Genomic DNA, 14,461 nt, shown 5'->3' with positions numbered 1-14,461 from the left:
AGCCGATTTTATATAATAAATGCTATTTAGGTGCCCAAGTTTGTATTTATAATACTTTAAATGTGGTTATAGCAATACATGTATTCACAATTTTAATTATTTAACTAGTTTAAAATATATTATTTTAATAAAAGAATCATTTGTACTTATACCATCGAGGATTGAAAGAATATTCGTGTTATAGAAATTTGAGAATAACAAAATAAATGTACGAATAATTAAATTTGAGTATGTTGAAACAAATTATATTTATATTTATAGATTAAAAAAGAGTATTAAATAATTATAAGTATTGTGTTAAAACTAAAAGATAGGATGAGATAGACGATAGTGACAAAAATTTTGCTCCAACAAGAAAAGCCAGGTGTAAAATGTCGTTTTCGATTAGATGAAAATAAAGAATAAGAATATAATAAAAAGTATAAGGTGCTTAAATGGAACAAAAGGCTTTATCATCTTTACGGTAACACCAAGGCAAAAGTTTGACAACCCCAATGGAGCAAAGAAACATAGAGCTCATTATTACCGTCCATTTCTTTGTTTTTTCTTCTTTGTCTACAATCTTTCATTATATATTTCTAGGCCAGCAGCTTACCTTTTTGTCCACACTTCATTTTCCCTTCTTTATAACTCCTACACATTGTCACCTTTTAAAAAACTTCAAGGCCTCCATAACTAGCCACAGTTCAAGCAAGGCTTGATTTTCCAATGGCAAAGACAGGGCGACACATGGCGAACAAAAGTCTAGAGAGTCTTTTAGATACGGACAAATCAGCCGCCGCAGTTGGCGGAGGAGGAAGGAAGAGTAATGCAATGGCGCCGCCTGTGCCTGTAAGGAAGACGATACCGAGTCATGGGTTCGAGTTCAGTAACCTGTCTTACAGTGTTATCAAGAAACAAAAGAAAGATGGTGAGTGGATCAAGAAAGAAGCTTATCTTCTTAATGATATATCAGGTCAAGCCATGAGAGGTGAAGTGATGGCTATTATGGGACCTAGTGGTGCTGGGAAGTCCACGTTCCTTGATGCTTTGGCTGGTCGGATTGCTAGAGGGAGTCTCCAAGGTTCTGTCAGAATCGATGGCAAGCCGGTCAGCACATACATACATACATACATATATATATATAGATGATATAATTATATACCCTTTTTCAAAGCAGGTTACTGTATAACCTCCCTTTCAGTAATTGTCCTTTTAGGACCCAGCAATGAACCTCTTGAATAGGGGCGGAAGGAAGGGCAGACAGTAGTTTTCTCCCTTCAAAAATGAAAAATTGCTATATAATCTGTTTAACTTTTGAGATATCATAAGTTTATATAATTATAAATTTAGCTTTTCAAAAAAAAATTATTCATTTTTTCCCTTAAGATAATTTCGGCTATTTTACCTACATAGCCTAAAAAATATTATATTTACAAAAATAACCCAGGTTTAAAAACAATAACCAAAATAACCTGAAATAAATAGTAAATTTGGGTTGTGGCCTGTCATTGGCCAGAACCCACTCGTATTTTGGACCCATGATTGCCTGATAATTGTGTCAGACTTTAAAAAAAATAATTTTTTGGGTTTTGGCCTATCAGTGGTCGGAACCCGTGTATTTTTTTTTGAAAATTGTATAATACTAATATACAAAAAAGAAGAAAAAAAATTTTGGGTGCAGGCCATTCAAAAAAAAATTTTGGGTGCAGGCCTGTGAATGGCCGGCACCCAGTACATTAAAAAATTTCGAGTTTTATTCTGTCAATGGCCGGCACCCAATACAGTAAAAATTTCGAGTTTTACTGTACTGGGTGCCGGCCATTGACAGGCCAGCACAAAAAAAAATATTTTTACATTTTTTCGTACTCTAGTGCAGGCCATTGATAAAACAAAACTCGAATTTTTTTATTGTACTAGGTGCCGGCCATTGACGGGCCAGCACCCAAAAATTTTTTTTTCCTTCTTTTTGTATATCAATATTATATAATTTTAAAAAAATACACAGGTTTCGGCCATTGACAGGCCAAAACCCAAAAAATTATTTTTTTAAAGTCTGACACAATTACAAGCAATCATGGGTCAAAATACGAGTAGGTTCCGGCCATTAGCAGGCCACCACCAATTTTTTTTTTACTTTTTTCATATACTGATACCTGCTATTAACACGAAAAAAGTGAAAAAAAATTTCCCCAAAAAAGATGGTGCTAGCCATTAGCAGGCCACCACTAATTTTTTTTTCGTATTCTGGTGTCGGCAATTGTTCGACCAAAACTCGAAATTTTTTTTTCCGTTTATAGGGATGTCGGCCATTGACAGGCCAGCACCCAAATTTTTTTTTCTTTTTTGTATATCAGTATTATACAATTTTTTTAAAAAAAATACACTGGTTCCAGCCATTGACAGGCCAGAACCAAAAAAATGATTTTTTTAAGTCTGACACAATTATTTGGCAATCATGGGTCTAAAATACGAGTGGGTTCTGGCCATTGACAGGCCACAACCGAATTTACTGTTCATTTTAGGTTATTTTGGTGAATGTTTTTAAACCTAGGTTATTTTTGTAAATATAATATTTTTTTGGACTATTTAAGTAAAATAGCCGAGTAAATAAAATTTAAAACTACTCAAAACCCAGAGTCTCTCTCTCTCTCTCTCTCTCTCTCTCCTCGTATGTCCTTCCTCAACTTTTCTTGCTTTTCCTTAGCTCAACCACCTTGCACTAAACGAGACGAACTGTCGATTCTCGCCACCATCTTTGCATAGTTCAATCAACACATCAACAATACACAATTGATTATGGGATATATTGCTTATATTGCTTTTGGTTCAGGTAACTACAAGCTACATGAAGATGATTTCGTCCTACGTAATGCAAGAGGACCAACTTTTTCCAATGTTGACGGTTCAAGAAACCTTTATGTTTGCGGCTGAGGTGCGGTTGCCACCTTCTATTTCTAGGGTGGAGAAGAAAAAACGAGTCAATGAGCTACTCAGTCAATTAGGCTTAGAGGTAAAGTCCCCCACTCAGCCTTTTACTACACACAATGGGATAGATAATATTTACCATATTATGTAGACTGCAGCACATACATATATTGGGGATGAAGGAAGAAGAGGAGTATCAGGAGGAGAGAGGCGAAGGGTGTCGATTGGCATCGACATCATTCATAAACCACCATTGTTATTCCTCGACGAACCGACATCTGGTCTCGACTCTACGAGCGCTTATAGTGTGGTGGAGAAGGTGAAGGACATAGCTCGAGGTGGTAGCATCATTCTCATGACCATACATCAACCTTCTTTTAGGATTCAATTGCTATTGGACCGTATCACCGTCTTAGCAAGGTACAATGCTTTCAATCATCAATCTCTCTTCATGCTAGAAAGTTTTAGAATATGATTGGTGATGAATCTATAGATTTTACCGGGTGACAGTGACTTATAAATATACAAAATTGAATTCAAATATATTTTAAATAGGTAAACATGTCGGTAAAAGTAACATAGATGTATTCATATTAGAAGTCCGATTGCATTTTGTCCCTTCTACTAAAAAAATTGACAAATTAAACCTTATATGTTAAATAAAAGAGCAAATTGGTCATTTCTTTTGAAAATTTCATCCATTTATACTGTTAAAAATAGGACATGGTTGGTTGAATAACCAAATACGGCACATGTACCTCAGGCTGATGTACAGGGACAGTTTTTAAACAATAGAAATGGATAGAAGTTTTAATAGAAGGATTACTTTGCTCTTTAATCTAATGTACATTGACTGATTTGCCATATTTTAGTAGAGGGAGCAATATGCAATCCCAGTCCTAGTATAGAGACTTCCATATGGTACTTTTATCGTAAACATGTTTGTATCAAAAGGTGTGGATCTTTACAAGAGTTAGGACTTTGGACCTCCAAAAATTTGAAAAATTATCATTAAGCCCTTCAAAATTTTGAAATTTTTTCTGAAATCATTAAAATTTTAATTGAACCCTCCATGTGTATTTAAAATTGTCATATAGATGCACGTATTTAAAAGTTCATCCACATGCTTTATACTATTTGAGCTCTAATGGCTAGGCTAATAAAAGCACTTATGAAACATTTTGAGGTTTAGGACCAATTTAAAATTTAGACCATAGTTTAAGGGCATCTTATGAGATTAACCCAAAATTAAAACATATATAAAGGTACTATCATTGACATTAGGTTTGAAACAAGATTAGAACCCATGAAAATGTTAACAATATAATGGATGGTAGTACCTTATTATATACATATACACATTGTTACTGATGAACTAAGCTCTCTGTATATATTTACAAAATGTTACAGGGGTAGACTAATATATATGGGAAGCCCAGCCTCTCTCCCGGCTCACCTTTCCAGTTTCGGAAGACCAGTTCCTGACGGTGAGAACAGTCTTGAATATCTCCTCGACGTAATCAAAGAATACGATGAATCAACCGTAGGACTGGACCCTCTCGTAGTGTACCAACGTGATGGTATCAAACCAGACCAAGTTGCACGAACACCAATTCCAAAAACACCCAAAACACCTAAAACACCGAAGAACATGAAAACACCTGGTTCTAGACATGCTATTAGCCTACGCAGTAATGCTTTCTCTGTTACAAATCAATCACAGTCCGGCCGATTTGATTACAACGAAGATGAAAAAGAAGAAGAAGAAGAAGACTTTGATTACTCATTAAAACGGAAATCATCCCGGTGGCAACCTCAAACTCCAATGAGTACTTCACACAGTGGTGTTTACCCACGTTTGGCTTCTCAATTCTATAAAGATTTCTCCGTTTGGGTTTACCGTGGTGTCACCGGAGCTCCTCGTCGTGCACCGTCATGGACACCGGCAACAACTCCTGGTGTAACACCGGCTACAACTCCTGGTGTAAGAAGCTATGTTTCCAGCCGACAACATACAATGGCTCAGCCCCAAACACCTTCACACTACTGGAAGACCCCGGTTGCTTACAGTCCGTCGTACGAAGAATTCAACATGGAAGAAGTGTTGGACGAGCCGGAACACGGCCCCAAGTTCGCTAACCCATGGTTGAGAGAAGTTGCAGTGCTGTCGTGGAGGACGGCGCTTAACGTGGTTCGTACACCGGAGCTCTTCCTTTCCCGGGAAATCGTATTGACGGTCATGGCGGTGATTTTATCTTCTCTATTCCAAAACTTAAGCCATCACGATTTTCAGACGATCAACCGGTTGTTAAATTTCTACATCTTCGCCATTTGTTTAGTCTTTTTCTCCTCCAACGATGCCGTCCCGACTTTCATCCAAGAACGGTTCATCTTCATCAGAGAGACCTCTCATAACGCTTATCGTGCGTCATCTTACGTCATCTCTTCCCTCATCGTCTACCTCCCGTTTTTCGCTATCCAAGGCTTTACCTTCGCCGCCATTACCAAATACTGGCTTCGCCTACAAAGCAGCGTCTTAAACTTCTGGTTAATCCTGTACGCTTCTCTAATCACCACCAATGCTTACGTCATGCTGGTGAGTGCACTCGTCCCGAGTTACATTACTGGTTACGCCGTCGTAATCGCTACCACAGCTCTTTTCTTCCTCACTTGTGGGTTCTTTCTTAAAGGTAACAAAATACCCATTTATTGGAGATGGTTACATTACATTTCCGCCATTAAATACCCTTTTGAAGCTTTGTTGGTGAATGAGTTTAAAGATAAAGAAATTTGTATTTCCGGTAACCCATCGGATCTTTCACCGGGACCTTTAGGGGAGTTGAAACCTAGTGATTTGCACCTTAAAAACAAAGCACTTGCAGATTGCACCATGATCGGAGAAGACGTGATATCATCCATGGGGATTAAATTGGAGAATCTTTGGTATGATATCCTTATATTGCTAGCTTGGGGTGTACTTTATCGCCTGTTTTTCTACGTGGTTCTTAGATTTTATTCTAAGAATGAGAGAAAATAAAAAAACAGTGTAAAAGCATGTTTTATCTTTTTGGGATTTGTATCCCATGTTTGTAACTTTGAAGGCTTCAAGTTCATTGCTAATGCATGAACATATCATTGTCATTGAATTAAAGTATCCTTTTTAGAGACACCATTTAGTTGGATTACTATGATTAGAGAAATTAATTATACAATAATTAATTGAATCATATGTTTGTGTCATTGTCTTTATGACAAGGAAGTCTTCTTTCCTTAACAAAAAATGGTATGCAAAATTAATTTGCATTATTATTATTATTATTATTATTATTTTATGATACCTAATCTCATCATTATCTTAATCAAGTCATCACCTCTAGGAAAACTAATCCCATTGCATGCAATGGAGATACTTAATTATACTAGAAGTCAAATTACATTTTATTCAATTTATTTAAAAATATGTAAATTAAATGATAAATTAAAAATAAACTAATCATTACTATTAAAAAATATTCATTTCTATTATTAAAATTCAACAATTATCTAAAAATAATAATAAATCTAAAATATCTACTTACTTTTACCGAATCTATATATCCCCCAACGAGTTGAAGGGAATATATAAGTTTGAGCGTGGCAAAACCTTATTGGGCATTTAGGATTTAAAAAAAAATACACTGGTTCCGGCCATTGACAGGCCAGAACAAAAAAAATGATTTTTTTAAGTCTGACACAATTATTTGGCAATCATGGGTCCAAAATAAGAGTGGGTTCCGGCCATTGACAGGCCACAACCTAATTTTACTGTTCATTTCAGGTTATTTTGGTGAATATTTTTAAACCTGGGTTATTTTTATAAATATAATATTTTTTTGGACTATTTAGGTAAAATAGCCTATTTACTCTTAGCTTGATTTTGAGATGTCACGTGTCGAGATCCTATTGAAGGGTCAGAGGCAAGTACCTAAATAGTTGGCCACTATAAGCTTAGGTAGGGTAGTGATTTGACATTTTTTCAATCATCTCAGATGAGATGCAGTGATTATCTCAAATGACGGTTAATAGGTGGGGTCTTTATGAGTGTTGAGGCAATGGGGCTCCTTAAGGATACGTTTAAGGAGTGTGCAAAACTAGGAAATTATGTTAGGGGAAAAAATGAATAATTTTTTTTTGAAAAGCTAAATTTATAATTATATAAACTTATGATATCTCAAAAGTTAAACAAATTATATAGCAATTTTTCATTTTTGAAGGGAGAAAACTACTGTCTGCCCCTCCCTCCGCCCCTATCCAAGAGGTTCATTGCTGGGTCCTAAAAGGACAATTACTAAAAGGGAGGTTATACAGTAACCTGCTTTGAAAAAGAGTATATAATTATATCATCTATATATATATGTATGTATGTATGTGCTGATCGGCTTGCCATCGATTCTGACAGAACCTTGGAGACTCCCTTTAGCAATCCAACCAGCCAAAGCATCAAGGAACGTGGACTTCCCAACACCACTAGGTCCCATAATAGCCATCACTTCACCTCTCATGGCTTGACCTGATATATCATTAAGAAGATAAGCTTTTTTCTTGATCCACTCACCATCTTTCTTTTGTTTCTTGATAACACTGTAAGACAGGTTACTGAACTCGAACCCATGACCTGGTATAGTCTTCCTTACAGGCACAGGCGGCGCCATTGCATTACTCTTCCTTCTTCCTCCGCCAGCTGCGGCGGCTGATTTGTCTGTATCTAAAAGACTCTCTAGACTTTTGTTCGCTGTGTGCCGCCCTGTCTTCGCTATTGGAGAATCAAGACTTGCTTGAATTGTGGCTAGTTATGGAGGCCTTGAAGTTTTTTAAAAGGCGACGATGTGTAGGAGTTATAAAGAAGGGAAAATGAAGTGTGGATAAAAGGGTAAACTGCTGGCTTGGAAATATGTAATGAAAGATTGTAGACAAAGAAGAAAAAATGAAGAAATGGACGGTAATAATGAGCTCTGTGTTTTTTGCTCCATTGGGGTTGTCGAACTTTTACCTTGGTGTTACCGTAAAGATGATAAAGCCTTTTGTTCCATTTAAGCACCTTCTACTTTTTATTATATTCTCCTCTATCTAATCGAAAACAATACTTGAAATTACCCATCCATAAAATGAAATAAAACTAAAATAAGTAAATTAAAAGATGTGTCTTACAAAAATGTAAAAATCACATATATAATAAGAGTAATTAGAAGTTATTATTTATTATCATAAAAGTTAGCTCAAATTAAAAGTGATCTAACTTAGTTAAGTTTTATTGAACTTTAGTTATTAATAAAGCATGGATCACATATGTGTAGATACTCTAGTAACTAATTTATAATTGATGATGGATTGATTAGAAGTTAGGGCTATGATCTCCAAATTACATATAAGTAAATTTTCTAATATCTCATCTTTAGAAGAAAGAGTCACATTCTCAAAATTACTTGTGTGCTAATTTAGAAGATCAAAACCGCAAGATCCTTATATCTCAAGAAATCGATGAATTTAAGTACGCTTATGCATCTAGTTTTATTCTTGATTTATTCTTGATGATTTGACATAATGATCCTAATATATAATTTGTTAAATTTTATATTAGATATTATTTTACGATTTTAAAAATTCTTTTATTAATGATGAAATAATTACTCAAGGTAAGTAATAAAAAAAAACCCAATATATTTTAAGGAATATCTCTTTTCCCACACAACAAGGTTCCCAGTGAGTACTTTATATTCTTTTACTCTGTAAAGAGTGTAAAAATGAGATAATTGCACTTTTCCCTTGCAAAGCACTGCTCTTTTGTTACATGATTGCTAGATGTCCCACTCCCTCATGCCTGTGGACGTAAAATATAACATAGTGGGGTAACCAATTTCGTTGACTTGCGCTAAATTAGTACTCACCATTAATCCCGCAGCCAGGCCCTTTTTTTAATTTATTGTTAAAACTTTAGATAATTGCATATTGTGAAGGTGGAGCTAAGTGATTTTTTGCACAAGTGTCATGCTTGCTTAGGTGTTAGGACCGCATGCACCCAAAGTGCCGCATTATAGGATAGTGAACAAAAAAAAAAAGAAGAAAAAAAGGCGGAGGTTGCCACCAAAAATGCTTTCTTTTGGTGCATGAACTCAAGTGCTAATTAACATATTTGGCACCACCATCTCTCTTTGGCCTGCATAATTGTTGGGAAAAGGATAAATCCCTAACTAGTTAGGAAAAATTGATAAATAGCTTAAGCTATCAAAAAAGGTTAGTGCGCCTAACTACTTAGTAGCGGTCATTTGAAAGAGATCCATTGATTTTGGATTGTGGTTGGTCCTCCTCCATTACCAAGCAGGAAGGCTACCAATTCAGCACACATCACTCACTGAAATATTACTGAAATACCAGCTCTGATACATTTTGTATTTTTGCAGAGCATCAAAACGGAAAATGCAGGCGATAATTATGGATTCTATGTTGTTTATATTCTAGAAATTGAAGTTAAATTCAACTTATAATTAATTAAACAAGTAATAAACTATATTCGCCGTGTCTTAAAGTAACGCGTAAATTGATCTTCATATTTGAAAAATACAATAGATAACACCTGAAAAACCGCAAAACAACGTTGATTCGCTATTTCTAACAAACTACCCGCCTTTTATCATCTCCCTCTCCTCCTGTCTTACATTCAAATCCATGGAAGATCGTTTTTGTTATTCCATTCTTACCCTCAAATAGAGTAAAAATAGATAAAAGAACCATACCCATGTTTAAGCGCATCCACGGGGAGCAAACCCGATCCGAGAACCCGCTGAATCAAAAGCCACCCGGAAACTTTGCTGCTGAATGTTTCCAATTATGGACAAACCACTCATGGTACCCGCCAAAGCATAGCAAAAGGTTCCGCTGCTTCAAATAATTCGTCACCGGCAATGACACGTCCGCTCCTCTAAAATGTAGAACAACCGTCGGTACCTTAACGGAAGTCTTATCGGATAGGTCAAAACATGTATCGAACAATGAAAAATTAGGCACCCGCTTCAGATTCGAGGCCCTGATACGGAACACATCCCTCATTGCGATGTAAGCGGGTCGGGTCAAGCGGGTGACAGACATGCCTGAGTCAATAATGACCCCTCCGTTACCAGCTGGATCCATTTTGAATAAAGAAGGCATGATCCCTCGGACACATGTCCTACCAACGCTAATCCCAAGCAGCTCAATGTAGTAGAAAGTGTCGAGCTTAGGGTTTGTAAGCAGAGAAGTAAACATGGTGGTTCGGGGAATGGGCGCATCACCAAAAATCATAGAGGACGGTTTTGAAGAAACAGACCTATCGACCAAATAGTAAGCGGACTTCCGGTTGAAGCGGTGTCTTGCTTGGGTGGGGAATGATAATCTTCCCCGACTAAGGTCTAACAAGCCAGCTGCACCAACGAACAAGCCTTCATTGTCGTGACCACAACCGAGCACCACACGTCCCACTTTAGTTCTCCTAAACGTTAGTGTTTCAGTGGAGAAGTTGCCGAAAGTAACCGAACCATCGCTGTTGGATACTTGGTAAAGACACTTGCGGCGCTTATTACATCCCGATGAATCTAAGCTACGGTAAAGCGGTGACCCACAAGGAATACCGGAGAAAGAGTGAGATTTAGTCGGGTAAAAAATGGGGTCAGATTGAGAGTAGCAATTCTTACATGGTGAACACTGAACCCACACCACATCGCCGGTGTCTAGCACCATATAAAGATACCTTGGAAGAGTACTGACCCCCAAGCGCGTGAAGTACTCCCCACTACCTTGAGCAAGTCCGAAAATAATGGAACTGCTGAATCCAAGATATCCAGTCGCGCGTGGACGATTACACGCAATTGCTTTCGAAACGAGGGAGTAGATGGTTTCAGCGCGGAGCATGTCACGTTGCAGACAAAGGTCGAAGAGTCGCTCAAGAGTCTCTTCCGAAGAAAAAGCATCTAAGTGATGCAATTCTAAATGCATTTCCAGTGTAGTGTTAAAACTTACTGCATTGAGCTCGAATATTTCGACCAAGGAGTCGGATTCGGGTTCGGCATCTGTCCATGAAAGAGTGGGCGCAGAAGGAAAAGGGCGGAGAACTAAGGTTTGCAACTGTAAAGGGCTGGAAAGAGCGGCGGAGAGAGAAAAGAAGAGGAGGAAAAGAGTAGACGAGTTTTCGATTTTTCTTCCATCGATTCGAGTGAGAGTGAGAGTGAGAGTGAGAGAATCGAGGACAGAGTTGGCAGTGAGAATTTAAATAGTAAAACGGGGAACGCTCTGGTTGAACGTCAATAATTACAAATATCCTTAGTGAAAGAGACTGAAAGGTCTGTTTTACCCTTATGGCCAAGCCTTTTGTGCGAGTTTGTAACTAGAGAGATCTGGTGTGAACCCAAACCCGAGATCGAGTTTGTTTTACAACCATTAACTGAATTGTAAATCCCTGCATTTTGTTGCTGCAACCATATTTGTTAGGAACGGGATAGCAAGGACTCGATGAGATTCCTATATGTTAATAGATCCTTATATTGAACCAGATTAATTGATGAACAAGATGCTCTTTTTTTGGTGATTTCATATGTTCTCTTCTCTGCCAGCTTTAGGTTCCTCTCTTAAGCTACTTTCCGGTTTAGTATCTTTAAATCGTATTTGTGTTAAATATTTTCTCATATTTTTTTATATATCTTATTATCTATTTTAGGCTATTTTACCTAAATAGCCCAAAAAAATATATTTACAAAAATAACTCAGGTTTAAAAACAATAACCAAAATAACCTGAAATGAATAGTAAATTTGGGTTGTGGCCTGTCAATGGCCGGAACGCACTCGTATTTTGGACCCATGATTGCCTGATAATTGTGTCAGACTTTAAAAAAATAATTTTTTGGGTTTTGGCTTGTCAATGGCCGGAACCCGTGTATTTTTTTTAAAAATTGTATAATACTGATATACAAAAAGAAGAAAAAATTATTTTTTAGGTCTTTGGTTGTCAATGGCGGCACCAAGATCTGAAAAAAAGGAAATTTTTTTGTGTGTGGCTTTGTAAATGGTCGGCACCCAATCTGATAAAAAATTGAGTTTTGGTGCATCAATAGCTTTGCACTAGAGAACGAAAAAATGTAAAAAAATTTTTTTTTTGGGTGTTGGCCTGTCAATGGCCGGCACCCAATCTGATAATTTTTTTACTTTTTCAGATATCGATACTGCTATTGATCTGAAAAAATAAAAAATATTTTTTCACCAAAAGGTGGTGCTTACCATTGGCGTGCCACCACCAAATTTTTTTTGTACTTTTTTTGTATACTGATACTTGATACTGACACAAAAAAAAGTAAAATTTTTTTACTGTATTAGGTGCCGACCATTGATGTGCCGTAACCCAAAAAAGATTTTTTTACCTTTTTCATATCTCGATACGATATCGACACGAAAAAAGTAAAAAATTTGTTTTATCTTGAGTCTTGGCCATTGTGAGCCAACACTCAAATTTTTTTACTTTTTCAGACTCTGTGCGGCCATTAATGACCAAATTTTGAATTTTTTAATGTCTTTGAGTCTTGGCCATTGACAAAGCCAAAGACCCAAAATTTTTTCTTCTTTTTGTATATCAGTATTATAAAATTTTAAAAAAATACACGAAAATATACGGTTTCCGGCCATTGACAGGCCAAAACCTAAAAAATTATTTTTTTAAAGTCTTACACAATTATAAGACAATCATGGGTCTAAAATACGAGTAGGTTCCGGCCATTTACAGGCCACAACCCAAATTTACTGTTCATTTCAGGTTATTGTTTTTAATCCTGAGTTATTTTTGTAAATATAATATTTTTTTAGGCTATTTAGGTAAAACAGCTGAAATTATCTTAGGGGAAAAAAATGAATAAATTTATTTATTTATTTATTTATTATGAAGTATTGACTGTGTATTTGATAATAATATTATATATTATCTAACAAGTGGGGTAAAGAAAAATAACATCAAAAATGAATAAGAAGAGTTAGGACTTAGGAGATGGTATTAAGTAAGGAGCCCACTACATTTGGCAGCACATGCGTTGGAAAGAGTTGCGTGTGGCTATATTACCTAAATAACCTAAAAAAATATTATATTTACAAAAATAACTCAGGTTTAAAAACAATAACTAAAATAACCTAAAATGAACAGTAAATTTGAGTTGTGGCCTGTCAATGGCCGGAACCCACTCGTATTTTGGACCCATGATTGCCTGATAATTGTGTCAGACTTTAAAAAAATATTTTTTTGGGTTTTGGCCTGTCAATGGGCAGAACCCGTGTATTTTTTTTAAAATTATATAATACTGATATACAAAAAAGAATGAAATTTTTTTGGGTGCTGGTCTGTCAATGGCCGGCACCCAGTACGAAAAAAAGGAAAAAAAAATGTTTTTGGGTGCTGGCCTGTCAATGGCGGGCACCCGATACAGTAAAAAAATTTCGAGTTTTGATCTGTTAATGGCCGACACCAGAGTACGAAAAAAAGTAAAAAAAAAAATTTTGGGTGTTGGCCTGTCAATGGCCGGCACCCAGTATAGTAATTTTTTTTACTTTTTTTCGTGTTAGTATCAGTATCAAGATATCTGAAAAAGTAAAAAAAATTTTTGGGTCTTGATTGTCAATGGCCGGCTCCCCAAGATGTTGATTTTTTTTACTTTTTTTTATTGTCAGTATCAGGTATCAATGTACGAAAAAAGTAAAAAAAATATTTTTTTGGATGCTTGCCTGTCAATGGCCAAAGACACAAGATAAATTTTTTTTACTTTTTTCGTTTCAAGATCAGTATCGATATCTGAAAAAGTAAAAAAAAATTTTTTTGAGTGCTGGCTTGTCAATGGCCGGCACCCAGTCTGATTAATTTTTTTCCTTTTTTTCAGTCTTGAGTGCCTTACCATTGTCAAGCCAGCACCAAAATTTTTTTCTTCTTTTTTGTATATCAGTATTATGCAATTTTTTTAAAAAAATACACAGGTTCCGGCCATTGATAGGCCAAAACCCAAAAAATTATTTTTTTAAAAGTCTGACATAATTATCAGGTAATCATGAGTCCAAAATACAAGTGGGTTCTGGCCATTGATAAGCCACAACTCAAATTTACTGTTCATTTCAGGTTATTTTAGTTATTATTTTTAAACTTAGGTTATTTTTATAAATATAATATTTTTTTGAGTTAGTTAAAATAGCCGATGCGTGTCATCAACTTTGGTACTAACTGTACTATATAATAAATAAAATACAACAGTTTTTGATCGAGAAGCAAAATAATTAAGAATTCAGAAGCCTTTGATCATTGTCGTTGGAATAATACAGGCATGTATGTATGTTATAATAAAAGATAGAAAATCCTGCATGTGGCACTTGGAATCAGGAGTTTCTACTTGGATATAAAATCTTGGTAACGGGCTTATTGTTAGTGGTGAGATTAGATCGCAAGGTCGACATATGAGACGAACATAATCAAATCTTTAAAGGATCTCAATAAGATTAACCTTTGTTTTTGGTCTGACTTCCCAC

The 14,461-nt window shown here is 36.0% G+C and overlaps 1 protein-coding gene and 1 pseudogene across 1 annotated transcript; one reads left to right on the top strand and one right to left on the bottom strand.

The window, feature by feature from the left end:
* Nucleotides 1-462: 462 nt before the first annotated feature.
* Nucleotides 463-5,957, top strand: LOC105802799 (ABC transporter G family member STR). The gene is made up of 4 exons (XM_012634663.2): nt 463-1,089; nt 2,813-2,992; nt 3,059-3,327; nt 4,318-5,957. Exons 1-4 carry the CDS (start codon nt 709-711, stop codon nt 5,942-5,944), a joined length of 2,457 nt encoding a protein of 818 aa, XP_012490117.1. The 5' UTR covers nt 463-708; the 3' UTR covers nt 5,945-5,957.
* A 3,455-nt stretch (nt 5,958-9,412) lies between these two features.
* LOC105802801 (aspartyl protease family protein 2-like) lies at nt 9,413-11,772 on the bottom strand (annotated as a pseudogene).
* Nucleotides 11,773-14,461: the final 2,689 nt, after the last annotated feature.

The sequence above is a fragment of the Gossypium raimondii genome, chromosome 11 (assembly GCF_025698545.1).
Source record: "Gossypium raimondii isolate GPD5lz chromosome 11, ASM2569854v1, whole genome shotgun sequence".
NCBI lineage: Eukaryota > Viridiplantae > Streptophyta > Magnoliopsida > Malvales > Malvaceae > Gossypium > Gossypium raimondii.
This window is presented reverse-complemented; position numbering and strand designations above follow the sequence as displayed.